The sequence below is a fragment of the Oncorhynchus clarkii genome, chromosome 6 (genome assembly GCF_045791955.1).
Source record: "Oncorhynchus clarkii lewisi isolate Uvic-CL-2024 chromosome 6, UVic_Ocla_1.0, whole genome shotgun sequence".
In the NCBI taxonomy this organism is placed as follows: domain Eukaryota; kingdom Metazoa; phylum Chordata; class Actinopteri; order Salmoniformes; family Salmonidae; genus Oncorhynchus; species Oncorhynchus clarkii.
Genome location: NC_092152.1, coordinates 29,272,265 through 29,299,431, shown reverse-complemented (window position 1 = coordinate 29,299,431; position 27,167 = coordinate 29,272,265). Strand labels below are relative to the sequence as shown.

General features: G+C 49.5%; 1 protein-coding gene across 1 annotated transcript in view; it reads left to right on the top strand.

Moving 5' to 3' along the window:
- Nucleotides 1–27,167, top strand: part of LOC139410927 (tetratricopeptide repeat protein 28-like) — a 344,871-nt gene that overhangs the window by 288,160 nt on the left and 29,544 nt on the right. The window contains exons 6-8 of the mRNA XM_071156594.1: nt 3,134–3,641; nt 19,185–19,981; nt 20,189–20,733. Coding sequence (XP_071012695.1) covers nt 3,134–3,641; nt 19,185–19,981; nt 20,189–20,733 — 1,850 coding nt within the window. The remainder of the gene's footprint in view (nt 1–3,133; nt 3,642–19,184; nt 19,982–20,188; nt 20,734–27,167) is intronic.

The window sequence follows — 27,167 nt, the reverse complement described above, 5'->3', positions numbered from 1 at the left end:
TGAGGGACAGAAAAGGGGTGTTGAGGGATGGAGAGGGGTGTTGAGGGATGTTGAGGGGTGTTGAGGGGTGTTGAGGGACGGAGAGGGATGTTGAGGGACGGAGAGGGATGTTGAGGGACAGAAAAGGGGTGTTGAGGGATGGAGAGGGGTGTTGAGGGATGTTGAGGGGTGTTGAGGGACGGAGAGGGGTGCTGAGGGATGGAGAGGGGTATTGAGGGACGGAGAGGGGTGTTGAGGGACGGAGAGGGGTGCTGAGGGATGTTGAGGGGTGTTGAGGGACGGAGAGGGGTGTTGAGGGATGGAGAGGGGTGTTGAGGGACGGAGAGGGGTTTTGAGGGACGGAGAGGGGTGCTGAGGGATGTTGAGGGGTGTTGAGGGACGGATAGGGGTGTTGAGGGACGGAGAGGGATGCTGAGGGACGGAGAGGGATGTTGAGGGACAGAAAAGGGGTGTTGAGGGATGGAGAGGGGTGTTGAGGGATGTTGAGGGGTGTTGAGGGACGGAGAGGGGTGCTGAGGGAGGGAGAGGGGTATTGAGGGACGGCGAGGGGTGTTGAGGGACGGAGAGGGGTGCTGAGGGATGTTGAGGGGTGTTGAGGGACGGAGAGGGGTGTTGAGGGATGGAGAGGGGTGTTGAGGGACGGAGAGGGATGTTGAGGGACAGAAAAGGGGTGTTGAGGGATGGAGAGGGGTGTTGAGGGATGTTGAGAGGTGTTGAGGAACGGAGAGGGGTGTTGAGGGACGGAGAGGGATGTTGAGGGACGGAGAGGGGTGTTGAGGGACGGAGAGGGGTGCTGAGGGATGTTGAGGGGTGTTGAGGGACGGAGAGGGGTGTTGAGGGACGGAGAGGGATGTTGAGGGACAGAAAAGGGGTGTTGAGGGATGGAGAGGGGTGTTGAGGGATGTTGAGGGGTGTTGAGGGACGGAGAGGGGTGTTGAGGGACGGAGAGGGATGTTGAGGGACGGAGAGGGATGTTGAGGGACAGAAAAGGGGTGTTGAGGGACAGAAAAGGGGTGCTGAGGGACGGAGAGGGGTGTTGAGGGACGGAGAGGGATGTTGAGGGATGGAGAGGGATGTTGAGGGACAGAAAAGGGGTGTTGAGGGATGGAGAGGGGTGTTGAGGGATGTTGAGGGGTGTTGAGGGACGGAGAGGGGTGTTGAGGGACGGAGAGGGATGTTGAGGGACAGAAAAGGGGTGTTGAGGGATGGAGAGGGGTGTTGAGGGGTGTTGAGGGACGGAGAGGGGTGTTGAGGGACGGAGAGGGATGTTGAGGGACAGAAAAGGGGTGTTGAGGGATGGAGAGGGGTGTTGAGGGATGTTGAGGGGTGTTGAGGGACGGAGAGGGGTGTTGAGGGACGGAGAGGGGTGTTGAGGGGTGTTGAGGGACGAAGAGGGATGTTGAGGGACAGAAAAGGGGTGTTGAGGGACAGAGTGGGATGTTGAGGGACAGAAAAAGGGTGTAGAGGGATAGAGAGGGGTGTTGAGGGACAGAGAGGGGTGTTGAGGGACAGAGAGGGATGTTGAGGGACAGAAAAGGGGTGTTGAGGGATGGAGAGGGGTGTTGAGGGATGTTGAGGGACGGAGAGGGGTGTTGAGGGATGGAGAGGGGTGTTGAGGGATGTTGAGGGGTGTTGAGGGACGGAGAGGGGTGTTGAGGGACGGAGAGGGATGTTGAGGGACAGAAAAGGGGTGTTGAGGGATGGAGAGGGGTGTTGAGGGGTGTTGAGGGACGGAGAGGGGTGTTGAGGGACGGAGAGGGATGTTGAGGGACAGAAAAGGGGTATTGAGGGATGGAGAGGGGTGTTGAGGGATGTTGAGGGGTGTTGAGGGACGGAGAGGGGTGTTGAGGCACGGAGAGGGGTGTTGAGGGACGGAGAGGGATGTTGAGGGACAGAAAAGGGGTGTTGAGGGACAGAGTGGGATGTTGAGGGACAGAAAAAGGGTGTAGAGGGATAGAGAGGGGTGTTGAGGGACAGAGAGGGGTGTTGAGGGACAGAGAGGGGTGTTGAGGGATGGAGAGGGGTGTTGAGGGATGAAGAGGGGTGTTGTCAAATGAAGATAGGGGTGTTGAGGGATAGAAAAGGGGTGCTGAGGGACGGAGAGGGGTGTTGAGGGACGGAGAGGGATGTTGAGGGACGGAGAGGGATGTTGAGGGACAGAAAAGGGGTGTTGAGGGATGGAGAGGGGTGTTGAGGGACGGAGAGGGGTGTTGAGGGACGGAGAGGGATGTTGAGGGACAGAAAAGGGGTGTTGAGGGATGGAGAGGGGTGTTGAGGGGTGTTGAGGGACGGAGAGTGGTGTTGAGGGACGGAGAGGGATGTTGAGGGACAGAAAAGGGGTGTTGAGGGATGGAGAGGGGTGTTGAGGGATGTTGAGGGGTGTTGAGGGACGGAGAGGGGTGTTGAGGGACGGAGAGGGGTGTTGAGGGACGGAGAGGGATGTTGAGGGACAGAAAAGGGGTGTTGAGGGACAGAGTGGGATGTTGAGGGACAGAAAAAGGGTGTAGAGGGATAGAGAGGGGTGTTGAGGGACAGAGAGGGGTGTTGAGGGACAGAGAGGGGTGTTGAGGGATGGAGAGGGGTGTTTAGGGATGAAGAGGGGTGTTGTCAAATGAAGATAGGGTTGTTGAGGGATGGAGAGGGGTGTTTAGGGATGGAGAGGGGTGTTGAGGGACAGAACAGGGGTGTTGAGGGATGGAGAGGGGTGTTGAGGGATGTTGAGGGCTGTTGAGGGTCGGAGAGGGGTGTTGAGGGACGGAGAGGGATGTTGAGGGACAGAAAAGGGGTGCTGAGGGACGGAAAGGGGTGTTGAGGGACAGAGAGGGATGTTGAGGGACGGAGAGGGATGTTGATGGACAGAAAAGGGGTGTTGAGGGATGGAGAGGGGTGTTTAGGGATGGAGAGGGGTGTTGAGGGACAGAAAAGGGGGTGGAGAGGGATGGAGAGGGGTGTTGAGGGGTGTTTTCAAAAGAAGATAGGTGTGTTGAGGGGTGTTGAATGATGGAGAGGGGTGTTTGAGATGCAAAAGCAACCAACTCAGTTAAATGTGGGTCAATTTCACAAATCTTTTTTACTATGTGACCTTAATTACTTGCCTGACGTTTGTGTGCCTGTGTTCTCTCTGTGCCTCCAGGCAGCTTCTATGGCCCTGAGCAGCCTGGGTCATGTGTACACAGCCATCGGGGACTACCCTAATGCCCTGGCCAGCCACAAGCAGTGTGTCCTACTGGCCAAGCAGTCCAAGGACCAGCTGTCGGAGGCACGAGAGCTGGGCAACATGGGCGCTGTCTACATCGCCATGGGTGACTTTGAAAACGCTGTCCAATGTCACGAGCAGCACCTGGGCATCGCCAAGGCCCTGACCAGCAAGAGGGAGGAGGCCCGTGCCTACAGCAACCTGGGCAGTGCCTATCACTACCACCGTAACTTTGACAAGGCCATGTCCTACCACACCCATGTGCTGGAGCTGGCCCAGGAGCTGGAGGAGCAGCCTATAGAGATGAGGGCGTACGCTGGACTGGGGCACGCTGCACGCTGCATGCAGGACCTGGAGAGAGCCAAGCAGTACCACCAACAGCAGCTGGCCATCGCTGAGGGCCTGAAGGACAGAGCTGCAGAGGGAAGAGCCTCCTCCAACCTGGGTACGTAACAACACAGAGGGGTAGTCTGTGGTGGGTGGGTCGGGAGACCTGGCTGGGGATTTCATCATATCTATCTATAACATCTTCATTTTTCGGTTTATTTTCAAACATGGCTCACAAAGAATATTTCTAGTTTAGTACCGTGTTATTATGCTTCCCCTTAGATTGGCCTCTAGGCCTGTTCCTGGCATTTGAGGTCAATGTACAGCGCAGTCCCTCATGTTGTGGGCTTCCCTTTTCTGATGAGCATGTGATTTCCTCTTTTTGGCCCCGTCCATCCTACAGGATGAGGAACCACCTGGTTTTTAGAAAGTTAGTCTGGTAGATTGTAGAAGGAAGGCAGTCCCAGACAGGTGGAGGGAGGTTGGCTTTGTGTTTGCTCCAGCCCGGCAGTGTGGAGTTTTACCCAGGTCACTGACCTGCAGAAAAGCCGGGATGCTTCCTCACAAGGAGCTTGGCAGGATGTGATGGGAACAGGCTAGAATTGCAGTGTAGAGGTCATGGTTTGCCAGTGAGAGAGACAATGCGTGGAGGTGGAGGCAGCATCAGTATTCTCTCTGTATTTTAGCACCGGCTGTGCCAAATAGCAGACTTTGATGGTGCGGTGATATCCGCATTCCTCTCATGTTGTTATTCTCTGCTCCTGCTTTTTCCTCTGCTTGTTGTGGGTTCCAGGTACTACTACAGTATATCACTAGTAAGTCTGTTTACCTGTCTCTGCTTGTTGTGCGTTCCAGGTACTACTATATCACTAGTACCTGTTTACCTGTCTCTGCTTGTTGTGGGTTCCAGGTTCTACTACAGTATATCACTAGTACCTGTTTACCTGTCTCTGCTTGTTGTGGGTTCCAGGTTCTACTACAGTATATCACTAGTACCTGTTTACCTGTCTCTGCATGTTGTGGGTTCCAGGTACTACTACAGTATATCACTAGTACCTGTTTACCTGTCTCTGCTTGTTGTGGGTTCCAGGTACTACTACAGTATATCACTAGTACCTGTTTACCTGTCTCTGCTTGTTGTGGGTTCCAGGTACTACTATATCACTAGTACCTGTTTACCTGTCTCTGCTTGTTGTGGGTTCCAGGTACTACTATATCACTAGTACCTGTTTACCTGTCTCTGCTTGTTGTGGGTTCCAGGTACTACTATATCACTAGTACCTGTTTACCTAACTCTGCTTGTTTTGGGTTCCAGGTACTACTATATCACTAGTACCTGTTTACCTGTCTCTGCTTGTTGTGGGTTCCAGGTACTACTATATCACTAGTACCTGTTTACCTGTCTCTGGGTATGTCCACATTCATATTTACTGATAGTTACCTGACCTAGCTCTTGCTGTCGATTTTTTTTATTGGATGTTCTTTATCACAACCTTGTTTTAAGTGTTTAAATGTTGTTTAAAATGGAGCCCTACATAGTGACTGGTGTGAGAACAAAGGCCATTGAAAAACAGTAGTCAGCTAAATGTGTTGCTATAACTCCAGTCCAGGTTCAGGTCTACTACTGTTACGTAGATTTACTGCAGTGTTGCGTGATACACGATACCTCTGCCTGGTCAGGGAGCTGTGATGTGATTGGTCAGGACAGGAGTCTCTGCATGGGCCCAGAGCAGACAGACAGCCTCAGTGACTGAGTTATCACTGGCTGGGATGTGCTAGAGTGATGGAACACTAACATATAACTATCACACTGTCACAGGAGAAAAGAAGCCCATAAAACCCCTTTACATCTTTCATGGGAACTCTCTGCACATTAATACCCACGCTGTTCTGTTCCGTTCTGTTCTGCTCTCCCCCCCACTGGCAAGGACTTAATCAAATCTAGCAAATGAATCCTAGTGCCGTAGATAATTCAAATATAGATAAGTAGAAAAGACAGAGGGGGGGGGGGGGGGGGGGAATTAAGTCTATAAGATCAGGCCTTTTGATTGGAGCTCAAATGTAATTATTGTCCTCTTTTCAAAGCCCTAGTCATCTGAAGGTCAAAACCTGCAGAAATAAAATGATTAGCAATGCAACCTTTACAATGCAGGGCTAACATAATGAGAAAGCATACGTAGCTCTATGGTTATTCAACACCAGCAGAGGGAGAGCTGGGCCATATGGACAACAATCCATATAGAGATAAATTGCCTGAATTTATGTGATAACAATACATATATAACATTAATGTGCACCAGTTTTTTTTATCCTTTAAACTACTCCTACTAGTTTGATGGTTGTAGCCATCAAATTGTCCCATTAACAATCACCCATATTAGCAAACTTGTTTCATTTCAAACTTCACATTTCTCCAGTATAGGCAACTTGTCCTAATGAACGATATCAGAAAAAGGCCTGCGATAACTGATAGGCATGGTCAATGTCGATGTCGATCATTTTCGGTTTATCGTCACAGCTCTAAGGAGAGGTCTACGACATAGCACATTCAGTTGTATTTGAGTCCGGCCATTACAATATGTAGTAGGTTGGTGGCATGGCTTACGACAGCCATCAAGACCATATGTAGTAGGATGGTGGCATGGCTTACGACAGCCATCAAGACCATATGTAGTAGGTTGGTGGCATGGCTTACGACAGCCATCAAGACAATATGTAGTAGGTTGGTGGCATGGCTTACGACAGCCATCAAGACAAAATGTAGTAGGTTGGTGGCATGGCTTACGACAGCCATCAAGACAACATGTAGTAGGTTGGTGGCATGGCTTACGACAGCCATCAAGACAATATGTAGTAGGTTGGTGGCATGGCTTACGACAGCCATCAAGACAAAATGTAGTAGGTTGGTGGCATGGCTTACGACAGCCATCAAGACAATATGTAGTAGGTTGGTGGCATGGCTTACGACAGCCATCAAGACAATATGTAGTAGGTTGGTGGCATGGCTTACGACAGCCATCAAGACAATATGTAGTAGGTTGGTGGCATGGCTTACGACAGCCATCAAGACAATATGTAGTAGGTTGGTGGCATGGCTTACGACAGCCATCAAGACAATATGTAGTAGGTTGGTGGCATGGCTTACGACAGCCATCAAGACAAAATGTAGTAGGTTGGTGGCATGGCTTACGACAGCCATCAAGACAACATGTAGTAGGTTGGTGGCATGGCTTACGACAGCCATCAAGACAAAATGTAGTAGGTTGGTGGCATGGCTTACGACAGCCATCAAGACAATATGTAGTAGGTTGGTGGCATGGCTTACGACAGCCATCAAGACAATATGTAGTAGGTTGGTGGCATGGCTTACGACAGCCATCAAGACAATATCTAGTAGGTTGGCGGCATGGCTTACGACAGCCATCAAGACAATATGTAATAGGTTGGTGGCATGGCTTACGACAGCCATCAAGACAACATGTAGTAGGTTGGTGACCTGAACTCATTGGTGAGACCCCGGTCCGTGCAGAGTCACGGGCTATACGACGTTCAGAACGAGATTGTAGAGGTGACTGGTTAATTAGCGGCTGTTGTAAAATCGATATTCTGATATTCTTTGAGTTCATTTGGGAAATAGAAACTCAATAAAAACTAGTCCCACCAGTAACAGCAAGAATACATCTGTAATGAACACGATGTGAGACAGAGGGCTGGTTTCAAGCGCAGAACGCAGCAGGTGTTTATTGTAAAGGACCACAGGAGGTGGCAGGTAGCTGGGTCCAGGGGCTGGCAGAAGGTCATACACAGGGGGTCCCAAAAGGCAACAGTACAGGCAGGGTCGTCTGGGAGATCAGGCAATAGGTTGATAACAGGAAATCCGATAGGCTAAAGTACAGGCAGGGAATAGGTAAAAGGTGTCGTTAGTGAGGCAGGCAAAAACTATCATACAAGGGAGGATTAAATTACAGGGGAAACCAGCGCTCCGAATATAGAACTGTGTCACAAAACAAACAATACATCACAATGATGGGGTGTGAAGAACTGAACTAAATAGTGTGTTATAATGACATATAGGTGTCGGAACAGGTGATCAGAATTCAGGTGATTGAGATCCGGAAAGTGAGCTGCGTTCAGGGGATCTATGTGTTTTGAGAGTGTGAGCTGGAGAGTGAGCTGCGTTCAGGGGATCTACGTGTTTGAGAGTGTGAGTTGGAAAGTGGGCTGGAGAGTGAGCTGCGTTCAGGGGATCTACGTGTTTGAGAGTGTGAGCTGGAAAGTGGGCTGGAGAGTGAGCTGCGTTCAGGGGATCTACGTGTTTGAGAGTGTGAGCTAGAAAGTGGGCTGGAGAGTGAGCTGCGTTCAGGGGATCTACGTGTTTGAGAGTGTGAGCTGGAAAGTGGGCTGGAGAGTGAGCTGCGTTCAGGGGATCTACGTGTTTGAGAGTGTGAGCTGGAAAGTGGGCTGGAGAGTGAGCTGCGTTCAGGGGATCTACGTGTTTGAGAGTGTGAGCTGGAAAGTGGGCTGGAGAGTGAGCTGCGTTCAGGGGATCTACGTGTTTGAGAGTGTGAGCTGGAAAGTGGGCTGGAGAGTGAGCTGCGTTCAGGGGATCTACGTGTTTGAGAGTGTGAGATGGAAAGTGGGCTGGAGAGTGAGCTGCGTTCAGGGGATCTACGTGTTTGAGTGTGAGAGCTGGAAAGTGGGCTGGAGAGTGAGCTGCGTTCAGGGGATCTACGTGTTTGAGAGTGTGAGCTGGAAAGTGGGCTGGAGAGTGAGCTGCGTTCAGGGGATCTATGTGTTTGAGAGTGTGAGCTGGAAAGTGGGCTGGAGAGTGAGCTGCGTTCAGGGGATCTACGTGTTTGAGTGTGAGAGCTGGAAAGTGGGCTGGAGAGTGAGCTGCGTTCAGGGGATCTACGTGTTTGAGTGTGAGAGCTGGAAAGTGGGCTGGAGAGTGAGCTGCGTTCAGGGGATCTACGTGTTTGAGTGTGAGAGCTGGAAAGTGGGCTGGAGAGTGAGCTGCGTTCAGGGGATCTATGTGTTTGAGAGTGTGAGCTGGAAAGTGGGCTGGAGAGTGAGCTGCGTTCAGGGGATCTACGTGTTTGAGTGTGAGAGCTGGAAAGTGGGCTGGAGAGTGAGCTGCGTTCAGGGGATCTATGTGTTTGAGTGTGAGAGCTGGAAAGTGGGCTGGAGAGTGAGCTGCGTTCAGGGGATCTACGTGTTTGAGAGTGTGAGTTGTAAAGTTGGCTGGAGAGTGAGCTGCGTTCAGGGGATCTACGTGTTTGAGAGTGTGAGCTGGAAAGTGGGCTGGAGAGTGAGCTGCGTTCAGGGGATCTATGTGTTTGAGAGTGTGAGCTGGAAAGTGGGCTGGAGAGTGAGCTGCGTTCAGGGGATCTACGTGTTTGAGTGTGAGAGCTGGAAAGTGGGCTGGAGAGTGAGCTGCGTTCAGGGGATCTATGTGTTTGAGAGTGTGAGCTGGAAAGTGGGCTGGAGAGTGAGCTGCGTTCAGGGGATCTACGTGTTTGAGAGTGTGAGCTGGAAAGTGGGCTGGAGAGTGAGCTGCGTTCAGGGGATCTACGTGTTTGAGTGTGAGAGCTGGAAAGTGGGCTGGAGAGTGAGCTGCGTTCAGGGGATCTATGTGTTTGAGAGTGTGAGCTGGAAAGTGGGCTGGAGAGTGAGCTGCGTTCAGGGGATCTATGTGTTTGAGAGTGTGAGCTGGAAAGTGGGCTGGAGAGTGAGCTGCGTTCAGGGGATCTATGTGTTTGAGAGTGTGAGCTGGAAAGTGGGCTGGAGAGTGAGCTGCGTTCAGGGGATCTATGTGTTTGAGAGTGTGAGCTGGAAAGTGGGCTGGAGAGTGAGCTGCGTTCAGGGGATCTATGTGTTTGAGAGTGTGAGCTGGAAAGTGGGCTGGAGAGTGAGCTGCGTTCAGGGGATCTATGTGTTTGAGAGTGTGAGCTGGAAAGTGGGCTGGAGAGTGAGCTGCGTTCAGGGGATCTATGTGTTTGAGAGTGTGAGCTGGAAAGTGGGCTGGAGAGTGAGCTGCGTTCAGGGGATCTATGTGTTTGAGAGTGTGAGCTGGAAGCAGACGTTACATCAGCAGCAACAATACTTCAAATTCCATGACACAATAATTACAGTGTATTTGATGTACTGTCAAAAACCCACAGCTGGTGACAAAACCAGAGCACAATGGATAGGAGGAGGAGGAGGAGGAGGAGGAGGAGAGTGGGCCTGTTGCTCCGTACTGCCAAGGACAAGCTGCAGTGCTTCATGGCGATGGCTGGGAGGGAGGCCCAGCGGAGTGTTAGGGGATTGTGTTGATGTCTCTACCTCTTGTTTCTCCATTTCCCTCTCCTTCGCTCTACCTGACAGTGCCTTGCCTTTCTGTCTATCTTCTTTCACTCTCTCTCTCTAACTCTCTCTTTCCCCCTCACCCCTAGTGATTGTATTCTGAGGCTGTGAGGCTCCAAGTAATTGATAATGACTTGATGAATCGCTTAATTACCTTTAATAGCTGATTTTCCAAGAGCTGAATAATGTAGATAACAGTGAATTAAGTGGTTAAAAAAAGACATACTTTCTCTGATTCCAGTGTTGTTGTTTGTGGTGATGGTGGTGGGGGGAATGTTGTTGTTGCCTTGTCATTCCCCCCACATACTCTAGCCAACTTGACATACTGTAGCTTACTGTACAATCCTCTTGCTTTGAAGCACCACCATGCAGAGATAAAACATGTTGCACAGAAAACGAGAAGACATGATCAAGTTTAAGACTAACAAGCTTAAGAGTGGAGATAAATAGCAGTGTGGTGTAGCGAGGTTGTGGAGAACATGAAGAAAGAAAGTATTTTTTCCCCCAGATCTTTTATTCAGCCCTCAGCTCTTCTCTGATGATCTATGTTGATGTGGGGAGGGTGGAGCGGCACCTGTCATGGCTTAGAGGTAACATGTAGCCAGCTAGCACTGCTCAGCACAGCGACTGTAACATGTAGTCAGCTAGCTCTGCTCAGCACAGCGACTGTAACATGTAGCCAGCTAGCTCTGCTCAGCACAGCGACTGTAACATGTAGCCAGCTAGCTCTGCTCAGCACAGCGACTGTAACATGTAGCCAGCTAGCTCTGCTCAGCACAGCGACTGTAGCATTTAGCCAGCTAGCTCTGCTCAGCACAGCGACTGTAGCATTTAGCCAGCAAGCTCTGCTCAGCACAGCGACTATAACATGTAGCCAGCTAGCTCTGCTCAGCACAGCGTCTGTAACATGTAGCCAGCTAGCTCTGCTCAGCACAGCGACTGTAACATGCTTTATTACTGAGGTGGGTTGGCTGACTGAGGTCCAGTGGTGACAGGAGCCTTGGCTCAGTGCACGCTGACCTATAAAAGAGATGAAAATGATGCTTTCCAGACTCTATTTATTAGTCAGTAACCGGCTAACTTACCCCCTAGTCAGCGTTATTTATCTCAGGGAGGACTGAAGTTATGGCTTTTGCATTTAACTCACATTTCAAATCAACATCAAAATCAAATCAAATTGTATTGGTCACATACACATGGTTGGCAGATGTTAATGCGAGTGTAGCGAAATGCTTGGGCTGCTAGTTCCGACAGTGCAGTAATATCTAACAAGTAATCTAACAATTCCCCAACAACTACCTAATACACACAAATCTAATGGGGTGAATGAGAATATATACATATAAATATATGGATGAGGGATGGCCGAGCGGCCTGGCAAGATACAATAGATGGTATAAGATACAGTATATACATATGATATGAGTAATGTAAGATATGTAAACATTATTAAAGTGGCATTGTTTAAAGTGACTAGTGAGTCTATGTAGGCAGCAGCCTCTCTGAGTTAGTGATTGCTGTTTAACAGTCTGATGGCCTTGAGATAGAACTGAGAGACTGAAAAACAGCTTCTATCTTTGATGCACCTGTACTGACCTCACCTTCTGGATGGTAGCGGGGTGAACAGGCAGTGGCTCGGGTGTTGTCTTTGATGATCTTTTTGGCCTTCCTGTGACATCGGGTGCTGTAGGTGTCCTGGAGGGCAGGTAGTTTGCCCCCTGTGATGCGTTGTGCAGACTGCACCACTCTCTTGAGAGCCTTGCGGTTGAGGGCGGTGCAGTTGCCGTACCAGGCGGTGATACAACCCGACAGGATGCTCTCAATTGTGCACCTGTAAAAGTTTGTCAGATTTCTTCAGCCTCCTGTCTGTGTGGATGGATCATTTCAGTTTGTCTGTGATGTGTACACCGAATAACTTTCCACCTTCTCTACTACTGTCCATTCGATGTAGATAGGGTGGTGCTCCCTCTGCTGTTTCCTGATGTCCACGGTCATCTCCTTTGTTTTGTTGACGTTGAATGAGAGGTTCTTTTCCTGACACCACACTGAGTGCCCTCAACTCCTTCCTGTAGGCTGTCTCGTCGTTGTGGGTAATCAAGCCCACTACATTTCTGTTATTCATGAAACAGAATCTACATTTCAATATTTTCTCCTGCAATTCACTTCAAAGAGATTTTTAATAAGTTTGTTTGGAAGCTATTTTTTTTACCCTTCTCTCCCTCTCTTCTCTCTCTCTATTCTCTCCCTCTCCTCTCTCCCTCCTCTCTTTCTTTTTCTAACCCACTACTCATTGTTTTGTTTTTTTCATCTAAAAAAGTCATTAGAAATGGCGACTCCATCAGTTAACAGAGCCGGAGGTAACAGTTTTAATTAAGCTATCACTTTCCTTGTTTTCACCCTGGTTCCCAGAGGACCTCTTAATGCTGAGACAAAGCTAAATCAAACAGGAAACATAACAAAACAACAGCACACCCACTGGGCACACACTGGTTGAATCAACGTTGTTTCCACATCATTTCAATGAAATTACATTGAACCAATGTGGAATAGACATTGAATTGATGTCTGTGCCCAGTGGGCAGAGTCCAACAAAACAGAGCTATAAAGAACACTGTTCTGGGTGTACTACTCACTGGGGCAGGAGAGATTCAGGGGGAGAGAGAGAGAGAAACTGAGTTGAAATGGCTTTAGGCCTTTCCTAGTATACTCTCCCTAAGCCCAACATGAAAAGTCTTCTGTGGAGTCCTGCAGGGTTTGGCTATATGCCTCACACAGGAACACAGCCATGTGGTCTGGAGCAGACAGCAGACTGAGGCAGTCAGGGAGGGAGAGATCTCAGGTTGGTTGTCGTTGGAAACAGCCTAGTGTTTTTAAAAGGAGGGAGGGGAGAAGGCAGGAGCAGGAGGGCAGCGGCTGGATTTACAGAGGAATTTATCCAGCCTAATGGAACAGGCAGAGTGAATGGAATAATACATAGGGAAGGAGACAGGTAGTGAGGGAAACCAAACATAAAATGTGCATTTATCCTGTTGAGGTGACATCTCAAGCTTTTTCTTCAGGATCATTAGTGCCAACAGGGCCGTGCTGTTAATGTTCCACAGGTAAATATATCCTGCTATGCCCCTGGTTCAGGGCACACAGACAGGAATGGAAAATCTAGTTACTGTACTGTGTACGGAGGGGGGGGGGGGGGGGGATTCCTATATCCTTTACTATGTACAGAGGGAGGGGAGGGGGGTTGAAGTGATTACATTGTTACATTGGATGCCATTCTCCTTCTCCTCTTCTGGAGAGTTCCTAGTGTAGCAGATCTGTGCTGCTTGGCCCACTGTCATGTTCATGGAAAAGCAGCAGTTAGTTCCCCCTCTCCATGGCCCCCTTCAGCCTAGTCTCATGGCAGAAGACAATGCCAAATACTGGACTGGAAGCCTGCTCCAACATTCTCCCACATTCCCACCTTCCACGTATAGCGTTTGTGCTGTATGTGTTTATTTTGAATCCATTCACCATGTCACTATTAACTCAAACAACACAGAAACAGCATTATTTTTTCCTTAGCCCATCCACAGCTTCAACATGGAATTTGAAGTCTTCACAAAACGGAAGTAACAGAGGTTTCGCTGTGGTTAAGCAGGGTTAGGTGTAACAGTCCTGAAGGATAATGACGGGTCAGCTGGAGAGAGCGGAGAGGAAGCCAGCTCAGCTGGGCCTGCAGGCAGGCAGAGGCGTGGAGGGGTGCAGCGGCCTGTCTGTGTGTGCTTGTGTTGGCAGGCATCCCACTCAGCACACATCCATCTATCCATCCCCCTTTCTTTTTATCTTCCACCTTCCTGTCTCTCTCAGCGTGTCTGTCAGGCCGTGGGAGATGTCTGTGTTTGTGAGTGAGGATTTGGTACCTAAGCCTAAACCCAGACCCCCACTCCACCCCACCCCACCCCACTCAGTACCTTGCCTGCCTTCTCTGCCTCATCTCTCTACCGCCCCCCACAGGTCTCAACACACACAGCACTCAGTGTTAATGTCTAGAAAGCAATTATGCATCTGCTTTTTTACACTCTAACCACTTTAAATTGGTCCTGCAATTTTCTAGACCATTAATTTGTACATAACAATTGAAAATGTTGTTTTTTATTCATTCTTCAGGTCCTTGTGTTGACACAGTGTTGGGCTAACTGAAATATGAATGGAGGGTAGGCTAGAGTTTGGATTCTAGGGCAGGGCCGATGGCTGCTTGGTGATTGGCCATCTTTCTTCTACCCCTGGTATCACCCCGGCACAGTGGCAGAGACTCCATTGTTGCTGAAATCCTCTTAGCTGGGCAGAGCAGAGCAGCAGAGAGGCAGCTAGCAGACAGCTCCACAGTGCTGTGGACCTCCACACACAGCACAGAATGACACAGTGATTTAGTAAGAACAAGACACCATCCCTCAAAGTCATCACTGCAGCATTTCCCTCTCACACTGTGCGCCTGTGTAATGCAAAGTGACAACGCATCGCCCGCCTTTTAATGTCTTTTGATACGGGGTAGTGAATGGGATAAAGTAGGTGTGTGTGTGGCGAGTGAGGGATATTTTGCTTGTTGTTTGATCCCTCTTTTTTCACAGTCATTGTGCTCACTGTGCAGATGGAAATGATGGAGCTGCAGACTCATATAAGCTCTGGGGTTTAGTTTATGTACTGTATGCAACATAACAAACCTTATTGTGCGGTCTGAGTGAATTGCATGGCCATAACAGGGGTCCACAGGAGTCAATCCCTCCTCTCTCTTAGAATTTTTTGATGGGGTCATTTGAAATCAGTGTATCATCTACCACTACCCCTTTCTTATCCAGCTGTCCAGCCAATCACCATCATTCCCCCATCATTTACCACCTGAGGCCCAAAACATGCTGTTATTTATTATCAAACAGGGACCCAGGGGTTCTTGTAATCCTCTTACAATTTGGCGGAGACAGAGATTGTTTTCTGACCCCTTGTGTGGCCCCCGGCATAGTCTTAGGTCCTCATCTCTTCCGGCTCCAGGTGTAGCTCCAGCGCCAAACTCACCTCAAGCCCCCCCCCCCAGCCCAACTCTAGCCTTTCTCCCCAGCCCCCCCACCAGCCCAACTCTAGCCTTTCTCCCCAGACCCAACACTAGCCTTTCTCCCCAGCCCCCCCACCAGCCCCAACTCTAGCCTTTCTCCCCAGGCCCCCCCCCCCCCCAGCCCAACTCTAGCCTTTCTCCCCAGACCCCCACCAGACCCAACACTAGCCTTTCTCCCCAGCCCCCCCACCAGCCCAACTCTAGCCTTTCTCCCCAGCCCCAACACTAGCCTTTCTCCCCAGCCCCAACTCTAGCCTTTCTCCACAGCCCCCACCCCAGCCCCAACACTAGCCTTTCTCCCCAGCCCCAACTCTAGCCTTTCTCCCCAGCCCCCACCCCAGCCCCAACACTAGCCTTTCTCCCCAGCCCCGACTCTAGCCTTTCTCCCCAACCCCAACACTAGCCTTTCTCCCCAGCCCCCCCAGAACCAACTCTAGCCTTTCTCCCCAGCCCCCACCCCAGCCCCAACACTAGCTTTTCTCCCCATTCCCCACCCCAGCCCCAACACTAGCCTTTCTCCCCATTCCCCACCCCAGCCCCAAAACTAACCTTTCACCCCAGCCCCCCCAAGACCCAACTCTAGCCTTTCTCCCCATTCCCCACCCCAGCCCCAAAACTAGCCTTTCACCCCAGCCCCCCCAAGACCCAACTCTAGCCTTTCTCCCCAGCCCCCCCCCCCCCAGCCCAACTCTAGCCTTTCTCCCCAGCCCCCCCACCAGCCCCAACTCTAGCCTTTCTCCCGAGCCCCCCCCACCAGCCCCAACTCTAGCCTTTCTCCCCAGCCCCCCCACCAGCCCCAACTCTAGCCTTTCTCCCCAGGCCCCCCCCCCCCCCCAGCCCAACTCTAGCCTTTCTCCCCAGACCCCCACCAGACCCAACACTAGCCTTTCTCCCCAGCCCCCCCACCAGCCCAACTCTAGCCTTTCTCCCCAGCCCCCCCACCAGCCCAACTCTAGCCTTTCTCCCCAGCCCCAACACTAGCCTTTCTCCCCAGCCCCAACTCTAGCCTTTCTCCACAGCCCCCACCCCAGCCCCAACACTAGCCTTTCTCCCCAGCCCCAACTCTAGCCTTTCTCCCCAGCCCCCACCCCAGCCCCAACACTAGCCTTTCTCCCCAGCCCCGACTCTAGCCTTTCTCCCCAACCCCAACACTAGCCTTTTTTCCCCAGCCCCCCCAGACCCAACTCTAGCCTTTCTCCCCAGCCCCCACCCCAGCCCCAACACTAGCTTTTCTCCCCATTCCCAACACTAGCCTTTCTCCCCATTCCCCACCCCAGCCCCAAAACTAGCCTTTCACCCCAGCCCCCCCCAGACCCAACTCTAGCCTTTCTCCCCAGCCCCCCCCCCAGCCCAACTCTAGCCTTTCTCCCCAGCCCCCCCACCAGCCCCAACTCTAGCCTTTCTCCCGAGCCCCCCCCCCCCCCAGCCCCAACTCTAGCCTTTCTCCCCAGCCCCCACCCCAGACCCAACACTAGCCTTTCTCCCCAGCCCCCCCCCAGCCCCAACTCTAGCCTTTCTCCCCAGCTCCCGCCCCCCAGCCCCAACTCTAGCTTTTCTCCCCAGCCTCCACCCCAGCCTTAGAGCCTCAGATCCAGCTCCAATTTTAGCCTCCAGCAGGGGACTCCGGGGAGGGCTGGGGCCATGTTAGCTGGTGATACATCAACAGGCATTATACCCTCTGTGGGCTAAGCTCCAAAGGGAAGACATAACCTTGGCAATGACTTTGTGGAGGGAGAGGACTGTCAGTGCTCCTCCTCCGCATGTTAACGTGCTCTGGGGCCAGGCTGGGCTGGAACTGGGACTGGGGCTGGCATGGGGTGGGGTGGGCTGGCTTGGGGTAGGGGTGGGGTTGGCTGGGGTGGGGCTGGGATGGGGTGGCGTGGTGTGGGCTGGCCTGGTGTGGGGCTGGGATGGGGTGGGCTGGCCTGGTGTGGGGCTGGGGTGGTGTGGGCTGGGGTGGGGGTGGGGCTACGGCCTGGGCTGTGCCAATGTCAATCTACTGTAACTTTAGGACATGCAATGACAAAGCCTATTCTTCCTACCATTTGTCATTATAAAAGTGTTAGTAACAGTTTATCAATTCTTTATACAGTATGTTACTTATCCATATTGTATTCCTTCTGGCAATCTGTACAAAGAATTATACTGTCTCTTGTTTGTTTTGTCTGTAGTATGCTTAGCATGTTCATTCCTTCAGGTGTTGACCTGGTGGTTACTGCGCCAGGTAAGGCTATGACACTTTAACCTTGAGACAGAAATACACAGAAACAATCAAGCTGGACTACTGATCCACCTCATCTGAAGGGTTTCCTTCTGTGAGGGAACTGTGGGTAAATTATCACAAAGGTGAGCCCATCTATGGATTGGGGTTATGCCGCTATCTATGGGCTAGGCAAATCAATTAAATATTTTGAATAGGTTCTTTTTTATGCTGCCATCCAATCCCATTTCCTTGATACCTGGATTTATACATCTTGAGCTGTTCTTGTCTAATGATGTTCTGTATTATGTCATTCTGTATTATGTTTCATGTTCTGTGTGGACCCCAGGAAGAGTAGCTACTGCTTTTGCAACAGCTAATGGGGATCCTAATAAAATACCAAACACCCCTTCCTTCACCTGACACCCAAAGTTAGCTTTCTAGCACAGCTTAGTTTAAAGCATTGAGCTTCCTCTTCTATTCCTTGAAATCTGGCTGCCTAAAAAAGTGACGCCTCAGAGGAGCCTGATACTGTGTAAACAAAATATGCAAACCCAGTGGGCCAACTATAGACCAACAGACCAACAGAGCCCCTGTTACCTCGTCCAGCCTGATTTCATAGACTCGCTGTAACATAGTAAATGTAAATCTGGGACACTCAAATTAGTATAATATGTTATGTTTGGTATGGTTACGTAAGACAGACGGTCACTTAAGGCACAAACTAAAGTACGGTGGTTGGTTGGGGTGGATGGGTAGGCATAAAATGCGGACGTCTAGAAACCGAAAGGTTACGTGTTCCAATCTCAGCATTTTAGCTAATTAGAAACTTTGCAACTGCTTACTACTTTTTAGCTACTTTGCAATTACTTAGCATGTTAGACAACCCTAACCTTAACCCTTAGCCTAGCTAACTTTTGCCACCTAGCTAACGTTAGCCCTGAGTCCAGGTTAGCTAGTAAGGCAGGTTAGCTAGTAAGACTAGGCTGAACCAATTGTGTGCCGCCTCATTGATCTCCCGGTCGCAACCGGCTGCGACAGTGCCCGGGATCAAACCCGGGTCTGTAGTGATGCCTCTAGCTCTGCGATGCAATGCCTTAGACCACTGCGCCACTCGGGAGGCCCATGAAAGGCTTTTAACTGAACAAACAACTCTAATGAGCTCCACATCTATAGCACCAGTAGTCAAGTCATTTTGGGTTTGTTAAGTTGGCTGTTTACCGTCTGTTTATTTAGCCTCTGCATGCGCCAGTACTGTGGCAGGTTCTGGTAGGGAAAAGTCAGAAAACGCACATGGTACTCGCTAATCCCAGTGGCACCATCAAGTTCCCACCACAACCCACAAACGTCCCCCTCTCCTGTCCCACTTCCCTATTCCCCACACACCCCAGCCAAGGCTGGCCCGTCCCCATCCCAGTGCCCTCTGAGTGGTGCGGCTGGTTAGGGCTGGTTCCTCTTATCTCCCAGGCCCATTAGCCCACACTGATGCCAATGCAGGGGAGCCACAGTTATCCAGTCCTGTTAGATGAATGGCTGCTCTGTTTTATAAAATATCCTACGCTCATCAATACACAGAGTTTTCTGTTATTCATTGGTTTTGCACACTCATCTCAGTTTTGAGAAGTTGTTAGCTTAGCTTTCAATCGTCTCGGCCCACTCTTTCTCTCTCTTTCATTCTCTCTCTCTCTCCTTCTCAGTTGTTTCGGTCCCTGCGGAAAAGTGGTTGGTTTTGCTGATATTCTTTCAAGACACAATCATCAAAGACAGTTTAGACAATCTAATGATTACATTTTGATGTCTTTATAACACTGTGTGATTGTGCTTCATTTTAATGACCATATTTTGTGTGGAACGTGTGTTCCCTGATCAGGGAACAGATGGCTCAGCAGAAGCATATTTTAACTACCAAATGACTGTTGCTTTCTACATAATGTGGCTGTCTGATGAGACACTTGAAGTGAACTTCTATTTTCCTGCGAATGGGATATTAATCTTGCCTCTTCCTCTCCCTTTCTCCTCTCCCCTGTCCACAGGCATTATCCACCAGATGAAAGGAGACTATGAAACTGCACTGAAACTGCACAAAACCCACCTCTCCATCGCCCAGGAGCTCACTGACTATGCTGCTCAGGGCCGGGCCTACGGTAACATGGGCAACGCCTACAACGCGTTGGGGGCCTTTGACCAGGCCGTGCGCTACCACCGCCAGGAGCTACAGATCTCCATGGAGGTCAACGACCGAGCCTCCCAGGCCTCCACCCATGGTAACCTGGCCGTGGCCTACCAGGCTCTGGGGGCCCACGACCGCGCCCTGCAGCACTACCAGAACCACCTCAATATCGCCCGCGAGCTGCGAGACGTCCAGAGTGAGGCTCGCGCCCTCGGCAACCTGGGGAACTTCCACTGCTCCCGGGGAGAGTTCCCCCAAGCCGTGCCCTACTACGAGCAGTACCTCCGCTTGTCCCCTGACCTCCAGGACATGGAGAGTGAGGGGAAAGTCTGCCACAACCTGGGCTACGCCCACTACTGCCTGGGAAGCTACCAGGACGCTGTCAAGTACTATGAGCAGGACCTGGCTCTGGCTAAGGACCTGCATGACAAGCTGAGCCAGGCCAAGGCCTACTGTAACCTGGGACTGGCCTTCAAGGCTCTCGGTAACTTCACCAAGGCAGAGGAGTGTCAGAAGTACCTGCTCTCTCTAGCCCAGTCTCTTAATAATGCACAGGCCCGCTTCAGAGCCCTGGGCAACCTGGGGGACATCTTTGTCTGCAAAAAGGATGTGACCGGAGCTATCCAGTTCTATGAGCAGCAGCTAGCCCTGGCTCACCAGGTGAGATTCACTCGGTCCTGATTATAGTCATAGTCACAGGAAAGGTCTCCACTTTGTCTGCATACATACAGTAAGAGAGATTAGCATGATATACTGTAAGTAAGTCAAGCACTCCATTGATTTTGAAAGGCAGGGTTGTTAAAATGTAATACTGTTGCTGTTTCTCATTTGCTGATGCACTGAAATCCTGTCTGTGCTTTGTTTCAGATGAAGGAGCGCAGGATGGAGGCGTGTGCCTACGCTTCCCTGGGTGCCACCTACAGACTGGTGCAGAAGTACGACAAGTCCTTGGGCTACCACACCCAGGAACTGGAGGTGTACCAGGAGCTAGGCGATGTTCCCGGGGAGTGTAAAGCCCACGGCCACCTGGCAGCTGTCTACATGGCCCTGGGGAAGTATGCCATGGCCTTCAAGAGCTACGAGGAGCAGCTAGAGCTGGGCCGCAGACTGAAGGACCCGGGCATAGAGGCCCAGGTCTACGGCAACATGGGCATCACCAAGATGAACGTAGGGGTGATGGAGGAGGCTATAGGCTACCTGGAGCAGCAGTTGGCCACCCTGCAGCAGCTGAGTGGCAACGAGGCTGTACTGGACCGGGGCAGGGCCTATGGTAACCTGGGAGACTGTTACGAAGCCTTAGGAGACTTTGAGGAGGCCATTAAATACTACGACCAGTACCTGTCTGTGGCCCAGAGCCTGAACCGCATGCAGGACCAGGAGAAGGCTTACCGAGGTCTGGGCAATGGACACAGGTCAGTGACATCGCTCATTAGCCCCTACTAAACACACTTAGAAACCTGGAATGTAATTGGTTATACACTGGACAAAAGTATGTGGACACGCCTTCAAATGAGTGGTTTCAGCTATTTCAGCCACACCTGTTGCTGACAGGTGTTTAAAATTGAGCACAAATCCATGCAATCTCCATAGACAGACATTGGCAGTAGAATGGCCTTACTGAAGAGCTCAGTGACTTTCAACGTGGCACTGTCATAGAATGCCACCATTACAAAAAGTACATTTGTCACATTTCTGCCATACTAGAGCTGCCCAGTAAGTGCTGTTATTTATTGTGAAGTAGAAACATCTAGGAGCAAACGACGGCTCAGCGTGAAGTGGTAGGCCACACAAGCTCATAGAAAGGGGCCGCCAAGTGCTGAAGCACATAGTGAGTGAAAATCATCTGTCCTCAGTTGTAACACTCACTACCGAGTTCCAAACTGCCTCTGGAAGCAAAGTCAGCACAATAACTGTTTGTTGGGAGCTTCATGAAATGTGTTTCCATGCACAATGCCAAGCGTCGGCTTGAATTTGTTTTCTTTTTTTTAACTAGGCAAGTCGGTTAAGAAGAAATTATTATTTTCAATGATGGCCTAGGAACAGTGGGTTAACTGCCTGTTCAGGGGCAGAATGACAGATTTGTACCTTGTCAGCTCAGGGATTTGAACTTGCAACCTTCCGGTTACTAGCCCAACGCTCTAACCACTAGGCTACCCTGCCGCCCCAATGGTGTAAAGCTCGCGGCCATTGGACTCTGGAGTTCCACAGCAGTGGAAACGCGTTCTCTGGAGTGCTGAATCACGCTTCACCTTCAGGCAGTCCGACAGACAGATCTGAGTTTGGACGAGTCCATAGTGCCAACTGTAAATTTTGGTGGAGGAGGAATAATGGTCTGGGGCTGTTTGTAATGGTTCGGTTTGGCCCCTTAGTTCCAGTGAAAGTTAATCTTAACGCTACAGCATACAATTACATTCTAGACAATTCTGTGCTTCCAACTTGTGGCAACTGTTTAGGGAAGGCCCTTTCCTGTTTCAGCATGACAATGCCCCCATGCACAAAGCGAGGTCAATACAGAAATGGTTTGTCGAGATCGGTGTGGAAGAACTTGATTTCCCTGATCTCAACCCCATCGAAGACCTTTGGGATTAAATGGAAAGCCAACTGCGAGCCAGGCCTAATCACCCAACATCAGTGCCTGACCTCACTAATGCTCTTGTTGCTGAATGGAAGCAAGTCCCCACAGCAATGTTCCAACATCGAGTGGAAAGCCTTCCCAGAAGAGTGGAGGCTGTTACAGCAGCAAAGGGGGGACCAACTCCATGTTAATTCCCTTGATTTTGGAATGAGATGTTCGACGAGCAGGTGTCCACATACTTTTGGTAATGTAGTGTAGCTCCCTATCAGGTCACTCAGTAGGTAAATGATACTAATTTGCTTTAACCCTAACATCATACAGAATATTGGCGTTTCTCTCACTCCCTGCAGTAACTCCACTTTTCCCACTGAATGAGCCACTTAGATACTGTTCCAGGTAAGCACTGTCATCTGTCCAAATGTCCTCTTCTTGAAGTAGTGATTGGAATAAAGTGTCACTAAAGGATTGGATTGGGTATACAGGGTGTCTCTGCAGCTCACTGAACAGTACTGTAGCTCTATAATGAAAATCTGTGGTTGGATGAAAAGCACTCTAAAACCATGAAATCTCTGATTGCCTGTTACGAAAAGCTAATATCTGAATCATAGATGAAGAGTCCTGCTGAGGAAAGTAGAAATAGAACTTGAATTTGTCTTTTTCTCAGTTAATAATAATTTTTTATTTAACCTTTATTTAACTTTATTTAAATTTAAAGGCATCATATTTCTAATACACCTAAGCCACCATTGCAATCAGAAAGCCATTCTGCATGGGCCTCCTGAGTGGCGCAGCGGTCTAAGGCACTGCATCGCAGAGCTAGAGGCGTCTCTATAGACCCGGGCTGTATCGCAACCGGCTGTAATTGGGAGTCCCATAGGGCTTTGCACAATTGGCCCAACGTTGTCCGGGTTAGGGGAGGGCTTTACTTGGCTCATCGTGCTCTAGCGACTCCTTGTGGCGTGTCGGGACTCCTGCAGACTGACCTCGTCGTCAGTTAAATGGTGTTTCCTCCGACACATTGGTGTGGCTGGCTTCTGGGTTAAGCGGGCAGGTGTTAAGAAGCGCAGTTTGGCATGTCATGTTTCGGAGGACACCTCCCAAGCCCGTTGGGGAGTTGCAGCGATGAGACAAGATCGAAAAAAATAGGGATAAAAACATTCTGCCTTTGAATAAGTTGCCAATATCAATTTATTCTGGTTGTTGCGGTGACAGATAATTTGCTAATAATCATAGTAATCCTACTTTGCATAATCTTTTTTCTTTTTGCACTGGCACTTCAGGACCACCATAGTTTAGAGACACCTTGACGGTCGGTGTTGAGGATCCTGAGGCTGAGTGAGGCTGGTGCTAGCTGCTTCAGCACTGAGCCTACTGGCTGATCTGTATGCAAAGAGGCTTTGGCAGACAGACGTCTGAAACCGGGGGAATCGCAGTTAATTCGAGACAACCTTTTACGTTCTTTCTATTTTCTCCACTTTCACCCCCCGCGTGAGTCTGATAACATCCTGATAGAATACAGGGCGAAACAAAACGCGGTGGCTGCAATGGAGTCCTAATTTCAGAGAATATTTTTCCCTCTTATTGTGCATCAACAGCAAGCCACCGTAACAATCAGACAGAACCCTGCATTAGCCATGCATGAGCTGACTGGGGAAGAATGTCAATCTGACTCCTATCATCCTCACTTCCTCCTCTCTCTATCCCCCTCGCACTCTCGCACTCCATCTTTCTCTCCCAGAGACTTTACTCAGCCAGCTCACATTAACACACACCATTAATTAATCTCAAGCCTTTTATTATTTTAATGGTCCTTTTCAAATGACATCGAGCAATTGTTGCTCTGCCGGGGAATGTGAAAAGTGGCTATTTGCAAGGTTTCTGCAGCGTGTGCAAAGCATTCAAGAGAACAAAACCGTGGTATGAATGCAGGTCTTAGCCAGTGTGTAAGCTTATTCACAGAGATAGACAGAACCTGTATCCATGTGACATCCCATCTAGGCCAATTGGAGGTTGAATTTATTATCTAGCCCCCCAACCCATTGTATCATTACCCCTTCAGCCCTTCCTCTTCCCCCTACACACATATTAACAATGGTCATCGAAATTGTTAAAAGGTTTTAAAAACAATTGCAACAGACAGTGGATAAAGATACTCCAATCGTTTAGAATTTTTATAATCCATCAGATATTGACTAAATTATAACACATCAAATATTTTACTGGCAGGGACAACTCAATCAAGTTTGCTGTGTTAGGCCTGATTACCAACAACGATGAGACAGGCTACAGGGAGGAGGTGAGAGCCCTGGTGGAGTGGTGCCATGAAAATAACCTCTCCCTCAACACCAACAAAACTAAGGAGCTGATCGTGGATTACAGGAGACAGCAGAGAGAGAATGCCCTCATCCACATCGACGGGGCCACAGTGGAGAGGGTCAAAAGCTTTAAGTTCCTTGGCGTGCACATCACTGACAACCTGAACTGGTCCCTTCACACAGACAGAGTGGTAAAGAAGGTGCAACAGCATCTTTATCAACCTCAGGAGGCTGAAGAAATTTGGCCTGTCCCCTAAAATCCTCACAAACCTCTACAGATGCACCATTGAGAGCGTCCTGTCGGGCTGTATCGCGCGCCTGGTATGGCGATTGCACCGTCCACAACCGCAGGGCTCTCCAGAGGGAGGTGCGGTCAGCCTAACGCATCACCGCTGGCACATTGCCTGCCCTCCAGGACATCTACAGCACCCGGTGTCACAGGAAGATGATCAAGGACCTCGGCCACCCGAGCTACGGCCTGTTCATCCAGCTACCATCTAGAAGTTGGAGACAGCACAGGCTCATCAAATCTGGGACCAAGAGACTGAAACAGCTTCTATCTCCAGCCGGTACTCAACCCTGCACCTTAGAGACTGCTGCCACCTTATACAGTATGAATACACTGAATGTATAAAACATTAGGAACACCTGCTCTTTCCATGACATAAACTGCCCAGGTGAATCCAGGTGAAAGCTATGACCCTTTACTGATGTCACTTGTTAAATCCACTTCAATCAGTTTAGATGAAGGGGAGGAGACAAGTTAATGAAAGATTTTTAAGCCTTGAGACAATTGAGACATGGATTGTGAATGTGTGCCATTCAGACGGTGAATTGGCAAGACAAAATATGCCTTTGAATGGGGTATGATAGTAGATACCAGGCGCACCAGTTTGAGTGTGTCAAGAACTACAACGCTGCTGGGTTTTTCACACAGTTTCTTGTGTGTATCATGAATGGTCCCCCACGGAAAGGACATCCAGCCAACTTGACACAACTGTGAGAAGTATTGGAGTCAACATGGGCCAGCATCCCTGTGGAACGCTTGCGACACCTTGTAGTCCATGCCCTGACGAATTGAGGCTGTTCTGAGCGCAAAACGGGTTGCGCCTCTATATTAGGAAGGTGTTCCTAATATTTTGTACACTCAGTGTATACTATATTCTAGTCATGGCTCATCATATATTATTTATTTTGTATTTTCTGGAGTATGTGTGTATTGTTTTTTTTATTGCTAGGTATTACTAGACTTTTGGAGCTAGAAAACACAAGCATTTCGCTGCACCTGCAATAACATCTGCAAATCTGTGTACGCGACCAATAAACTTTGATTTGATTTGACAAATAATGAGTTGAGGGATTTTGGCGAGAATTCGGGTTTTCAATTTATTGTCAAATAAAAATAGAAACATCTCATCGCGCTGCTAGCTGTGCCACCAGAGATTCTGGTTTTGAGCCGCGACCGGGAGGCTCATGGGGCGATGCACAATTGGCCCAGCGTCGTCCGGGTTAGGGAGGGTTTGGCCAGCAGGGATATCCTTGTCTCCTCATGCACAGTGCACGCTGACCAGGTCGCCAGGTGTACGGTGTTTCCTCCGACACATTGGTGCGGCTGGCTTCCGGGTTGGATGTGCGTTGTGTCAAGAAGCAGTGCGGTTTGGTTGGGTTGTGTTTCGGAGGACGCATGGCTCTCGACCTTCGTCTCTCCCGATTGGATACCATCGAAATTGGGGAGAAAAAGGGGTAAAAAAATATATATATATATAAACATCTTAGAATGCACCCATATATACATTTTGTTATTGTATCAGGTATTTTTTTTAAATATTTTCATAAATTCATCAGGTGTATTTGCATATATGAATACATTATCATAAAGGGGTGGAACAGGGCTGTAACCACAACACTTCCTCTGTCTACCCTACCTGCACTGTCTAGACTGCCTCATTAATTACTGTTGTCACATTCTCTTGCATAATTCAACAAGTATGTGCATAGCAGGATACCATCGGATTAAAAATCAACTCTAGATTACGTCTATACATACTTTACATTGTTTGGGAGATCAAACATAATATCACTATAATTCCAGTGTTCATTTTCGGAAGTTGCTTTCATTTCAGCACATCTAATTTGTGAACATTTCAACTGCATAATTTTGTATTTATTTTTATTACACCCAAAAAATAAACACCCATCAAAATAAAGTTATCGTCTCTTTTCTTGTGATGTAAGTGTCGTGAAGGTGCGTAAAATCCCTGACAAAGCTTTAGCGTTTTTCTAGATTAAACGGAAAGACAGTGTATTCCATTGAGGACAGTGAGTTTATTTTGGCCATTACCGGAGTGCGTTTGACAGGTCATTACAAACGATTCCGCGGTCGTAATGTTAACGGGGAATAGGACAGGCACAAGCAAGAATATGAAAGAGTCACAGGAGTAAAATGAAAGCAATCAATCAAGTGGATTTTGCACCCTTCAAACAGGAAGTAGATGGCTGAAAAAGACAGATCCTCAGATGGGCAGGGCATGCATGTTGCTACACACACACACACACACACACACACACACACAAACACACACACAGTCCTCAGAGAGTCATCTGCTGTGCTTTTTGATGGGAATCTGAATATTCATTACCACTGAAATGATGCAGACCTTGGCAAATGGCATAGTTCCTGCTCTTGTGACAATGCAATGTGTGTTCCTCATTCTTCCCTTATTGCACAATGTGGCCATATGTGCAGATTAGATAAAAGCTGTACTACTATCCCCCTGATAGGAGATAAGGAGAGAGGAACAGGGTGACAGTGAGAGGAGAGCGCTAGGAGTACACAGTCTCTGTGGCACAAGTCTGTTTGTTCATAGCACCAGATGGCAATTACAGGGTGTTTTAGTTGGCATATAATGTAGTCAACTTAACTCTATCCCTGCCTTCCCAGTTAACCCACATCTCT